General features: G+C 45.1%; 1 protein-coding gene across 1 annotated transcript; it reads right to left on the reverse strand.

Moving 5' to 3' along the window:
• LOC110257013 (actin cytoskeleton-regulatory complex protein pan1-like) lies at window positions 4,387-5,500 on the reverse strand. Its single transcript, XM_021075349.1, has 2 exons — window positions 5,048-5,500; window positions 4,387-4,849 (listed from the first exon to the last, which is right to left on the reverse strand). The coding sequence occupies exon 1, from the start codon at window positions 5,471-5,473 to the stop codon at window positions 5,144-5,146; it is 330 nt and encodes a 109-aa protein (XP_020931008.1). The 5' UTR covers window positions 5,474-5,500; the 3' UTR covers window positions 4,387-4,849; window positions 5,048-5,143.

Raw genomic sequence — 5,741 nt, forward strand, 5'->3', positions numbered from 1 at the left:
AGATACAAGTTATGTTGCTGCAATTTAACTGTTTCTCCAGCTTTTTTTTTTTTTTTTTTTTTTTTACTTTTTGTAGCCCTCTCTGGGATCGTGTTTTTGGTAATGGGGTGTGGGAATGTTTTCCACAATATAAATTTTAACTCAGCCTTTGTGTATAAGATTTATTCTAATAAGGTGTAGAAGATTTATTCTAATAAGGTGGGTGGGGAAGGGCCAGGAAGTAAGAGGCTATTGGAACATGCAGACTTTTTTAAAGTTCCCAAAATCATAGTATTTTGGCAGTGTACATATAGGGCCCTGGTTGCTAGGTTTTTTGTTTTTTGTTTTATTATGGACGGTAGAGTCTCTTTGAATTAAAATGACACTTTTTCATGGGATGGGTCCCAGGGTATCCCAGGTGAAAGCCAGTTTTGCCCCACTACCTTGGAATGCCATTTAGCACCCCTAGATTCAGGTCTACAATAAGGTTCAAGAAAGCAGTATTTCAGAGTTCCCATCGTGGCTCAGTGGAAACGAAGCTGACTAGCATCCACGAGGACACAGGTTCAATCCCTGGCCTTGCTCAGTGGTTTAAGGATGCGGTGTTGCAGTGAACTCTGGTGTAGGTCACAGATGAGGCAGCTTGGATCCCGCCTTGCTGTGGCTATGGTGTAGGGCAGCAGTTACAGCTTCAATTCAACCCCTAGCCTGGGAACCTCCATATCTCATGGGTGGGCGCCTAAAAAAAAAAAAAAGAAAAAGTAGCATTTTTTCCTCACCCAATGTAGGGCCTGCCTCCCAAATTCTCATTCCTTTTCCAAAGTACCACCTTTCTTGGCACAATTGATGTGGGACTGTCTACTCTATGTAGAGGAGACCTAATTGTAGGTAAGTGCTCTCAGCAGGTCACAGTAAAATGAACCCCAGGACTCCAGCTATTCTTGTCTTCCATCTTTGTGTTTCATTTTGTACAGTTACCACCTAACAAAAACAAACATGTGCCTATAATTGTGCTTATAATCTATTTAGGAAGATGTATCAAATAAGTAACAAATTAATATAAAATGGCTATAATGACAAGAACTAAAAAGGAGAAGCATATAGCATATAGAGAGCTTCTAAAGGATCTGACCCAATTAGGGCTGGGGAGAGACTTTTCAGAAGTGTTGATTGAGCTGGGATCTGAGCTGCTAAAAAGTAAAGAGGCAAAGAGGAGAGGGAAGAACATTTGAGCCAGAGCAAACAACATAAATGAAAGTCTATGGCAGGGAAGAACACAAAGAAATAAGACCACTGGGCTGGAGGTAAGAAGGCAAGACATTCTGGGTATAAAGTGACATGATCATGTGGGGCCATAGGTTATAACAGGAATTTTATCTATCAAAAAGCAACAAGGGCAGTTCCCGCTGTGGCACAATGTGTTAAGAATCCAGTGGCAGTAGCTCACGTTGCTGCAGAGGTGTGGGTTCAATCCCTGGCCCACCGCAGGGAGTTAAAGGATCTGGCTTTGCCACAGCTGTGCTGTAGGTCACAGCTGTGCTGTAGGTCACAGCTGTGGCTTGGATTCACTCCCTCACCTGGGAAATCCATATGCTGTGGGTGTGGCCATTAAAGAAAATGAGGTTTTTAATTAGGGGGTGACTGGAATTTTCAAAAGAACCTTCTGGTCCTGTAACACTGCTCACATGCAGAATCTCAAATATCTCTCAGGAAAGTAACTTTTCAGGCTTTTCTCTCCTTTGTTATCTAGTATAAGTATTCCTCCAAAGTATACCCCTGGTGGGGAAAAAAAAATTCCACCACAATCCCATTCCAAAGGACAACCACTCAAAGTCATTCAAGGACTTCTTTTCTTTGTATTGTAGCCTTCCCCATCTTTTCCTTCTCCCCTAAAAAAGAAGTCAGCTCTAACTCAACTTAATGTATATTACCCAACCAGAAAACTTAAACCTAGATTCAATTTTATATTTTTATTTTTAGCTTTTTAGGGCCGTAACGGTGGCCTATGGAGATTCCCAGGCTAGGGGTCGAAACGGAGGTGCAGCTGCTGACCTATACCACAGCCACAGCCACAAGGGATACTGAGCCACATCTTCGACCTACACCACAGCTCACAGCAACTCGGGATCCTTAACCCACTGAGAGAGGCCAGGAATGGTGAACCTGCAACCTCATGGTTCCTAGTCAGATGCGTTTCCGCTCGCCACAACAGGAACTCCCTAAACTTAGATTCAATTTTAAATTGAGTTGTTTTCTTATCATTGAGTTTTAAGAGTTCTTTGCATTTGGGGGATACAAGTCCTTTATCAGATATGTGATTTGCAAAAACTTTCTCCTTGTTTTTTTTTTTATTAAACAAGTGGCCGCACCTGCAGCACATGGACGTTCCCAGGCTAGGAGTCGAGCCTCAGCCATTGTAGAAGCAACTCGGAGTAGTTATGTTGTGAGCCACACAGGAAGTTCTCTCCTTGTATTTTTGTTCTCTTTCGTGGAGCAGAGATATTTAATTTTAATAAAGTCCAACTTAATTTTTTTTTATATATATATATATCATCCTTTCGTGTTGTACCTAAAAACTCATTACCAAATACCAGGTCACCTAGACTTTCTCCTATGTTACACTGCAGAGGTTTTTTTCTTTTTTGGCAGTCCCACTGCAGATGGAGTTCCTGGGCCAGGGATCAGATATGAGCCACATGCTTTGCTACAGTTGCAGCAACACCTGCTCCTAACACCCTGTGCCAGGCCAGGGAGCAAACCTATGTCCCAGTGCTCCAGAGACATTATTGTTCCCATTATGCCACGGTGAGAACGCCTCTAAAAGTTTTAAAGTTTTGCATTTCTACATTTAGGGATGTGATATACTTAGAATTTTTGCGAAAGGTGAGAGAAGTGTCTCAATTCTTTTTTTTTCCATACAGATATACAGTTGTTCTGGCACTATCTGTTGAAAAGACTATCCTTTCTCAATTGAATTGCCTCTGCTCCTTTGTCACGGAGTAGTTGACTATATTTGTGTGGATCTGTTTCCAGACCATCTATTTCATTTATGTGTGTCTATTCTTTTGCCAATACACGCTGTCTTTGCTACTGTAGTTTTGAGGTCAGGTAGTGTCAGTCCAACTTCTTTGGTATTGTGTTGGCTATCTGGGGTCTTTTGCCCTTCTGTATAAACTTCAGAGTTGCTAAGGATATCTACAAAATAACTTGCTAAATTTTCTTGGGGGTGGAGGGAGTGCACTGAATCTATAGATCAAGGTAAGAAGACCTGCCATCTAATGATATTACATCTTCAAATCCATAAACCCAGAATATTCAACATATCTACTTTGATTTCCTTAATCAGAGTTCTGTGGTTTTCTACATATAGATCTTGTACATATTTTAGATTCATACCTATATATTACATTTTGTAAATGGTACTGTTTTTAATTTCAGTTATACACTGCTAAAATATAGGAAAGCAACTGACTCTTGTACATTAAAATCTCGGTATAATCACTTATTAATTCCAGTTTGTTTTTAATACCCTGAGATTTTCTACATCACAAATTATCCATGAAAAAAAGTCAGTTTTATTTCTTCCTGCCCAATCTGCTTACCTTTGATTTCCTTTTCTTATAGGACTTCTAGTACAATGTTGAAAGAGGTGGTGAGAGGGGACTTCTGTGCCTTAGCAAGAAAGCTTCTAGTTTTTCACCATTATGTATGATGATAGCTGTAGGATTTTTTTTTAATAAATGTTCTTTATCAAGTTGAAGAAGTTCCCCTCTATTCCTAGTTTTAAAGGTTTTATCTTGAACGAGCATTGGAGGTAGACACACTCAAAACCATTTAACTTGGTTTAAGTCAATTTATCCTGCAACTTCTAAGCAGCATAAGATGTGGGGCAAGCAAGACAGTTATTTAGACAACCGGTCATGACAGTTGCCTACCAAATCAATAGCTGATACGGGTAGGCAGAGCCAAGCGACATGAGTACACTGAGCATTGGAGATGGAAAACGATGACAAAAGCCTGGAGTATCAGTTGCCCCTTCCTGTACTGTAATCTTTAACAAATAGCTAAAATTTAAAACTTAGAAACTTCTATTCATACACAACAGGCATTGGCTCCGAGCCAGGGACCCATCAAACCCGAGTTGAGCTCTGGGGAATTTTCTTTCAGGGACTGGAGAAAAAATTAAGCTACAGATACAAGTGATGTTACTTATTAAACTGATTTTTTTTTTTTTTTTTTTTTTTTGCCTTTTCTAGGGCCGCTCTTGCGACATATGGAGGTTCCCAGGCTAGGGTTGAATCGGAGCTGCAGCCGCCGGCCTACACCAGAGCCACAGCAACGCAGCATCCGAGCCGCGTCTGCAACCTACACCGCAGCTCACGGCAACGCCGGATCCTTAACTCACTGAGCAAGACCAAGGATCGAACCCACAACATCGTGGTTCCTAGTCGGATTCGTTAACCACTGAGCCACGATGGGAACTCCAAAACTGATTTAAAACAAAAGAAAACAAAACAAAACTCAGTTCTTTTTACACTGTTTCTCTTTAAACCTTCTCTTTCAAAGCACAGCGTGATTTAAAAACACGCTACCGATACAGACTCGAAACCTAGTTTAGAGATTCAGTTCCCCCGCTGCTAATTGGATAACCTCCGGCAACCAATTTAAAAAAATAAACCCACGGCCTGCGTGGCTGTGGGATTCAAACAAGATAATGTAGGGGGGAAAGCACTGAAGTTCGGCACAAAGGTGAAGCGTCATTTTTCAGTCACTTTTTCCCAAGCAGCTCCTTCCCAGAGCCGAGCGCTGGGCGGAGGCCATCTGGCGGGGACTCAGGACTCGGAAGCCTACGAGACTGCGCAAACCGACACTAGAAGAAAATGGAGGTTGCGATTGCGACAGAATGTTCTCCTCTTAAAGCGCCACCAGACGCCCAAGCCAAGCACCCGCAGGGATTCAAGAGTCCACGCCGAGGCTCCTGCCACCCAACTCGACACCACCCTCTCCCCTCTTCTCCTTCCAGCCCCTCCGCCCAGTCCATCCCAGACCCGGCATGCACCGCGCCGACCTTTTCCTTCTAGCCGACCCCCCACCTTCGGGCGCCTCCAAATGACAAGAGGCGCGGAGCATTGTGGTCCCGTGAACGAGAGCGAGGCCGGGGTCATTAAAAAGAAAGCAAAAGACTAGAGCGAACCGGTAGGGCGGCCCCGCGCGCACGCGCACGGGCGGAAGAGGGGGTGACGAGGGGCGGTGCGTGGTCTACGGCGAGCGGAGTGGGGCGGGGTCGCGCGGCCTTGGCGGGGAGTCCGCGAGCCGGGAAGGGAGGGGGGGTGGGTGAGGGAGCGGGCGGAGGAGGAAGTGTCATGGCGTCGGGCCGTGGAGCTTCTTCTCGCTGGTTCTTTACTCGAGAACAGCTGGAGAACACGCCGAGCCGCCGCTGCGGAGTGGAGGCAGATAAAGAGCTCTCGTACCGCCAGCAGGCGGCCAACCTCATCCAGGAAATGGGACAGCGTCTCAATGTGTATCCTTTGCTATCCTTGGCCCTCCGTCGCTCACGCCCTGTTCCCGTCACTACTCGCCTGGTCGCCGGGCCTGGTACCCCGCGAACATGGCGCCGCCGGCCTTTGCTAGGCTTCGGCTGCCCCGTAAGGAAGGGAGCCTCGGGTTCGGGAATCCAGGACCAGCTGGCGGAGGAGGAGGGGAGTCCGGGAATGCGGGTAGGGAGGCTGCGTTGTGTAATCTGTTTGGGGCCGCGCGTGGTG

The sequence above is a fragment of the Sus scrofa genome, chromosome 15 (genome assembly GCF_000003025.6).
Source record: "Sus scrofa isolate TJ Tabasco breed Duroc chromosome 15, Sscrofa11.1, whole genome shotgun sequence".
NCBI classification, from domain to species: Eukaryota; Metazoa; Chordata; class Mammalia; order Artiodactyla; family Suidae; genus Sus; species Sus scrofa.

Excerpts from the sequence above, each read along its gene's own strand:
- LOC110257013 (XM_021075349.1), bottom strand. The coding sequence starts at position 5,473 with ATGAGGTTGGCCGCCTGCTGGCGGTACGAGAGCTCTTTATCTGCCTCC.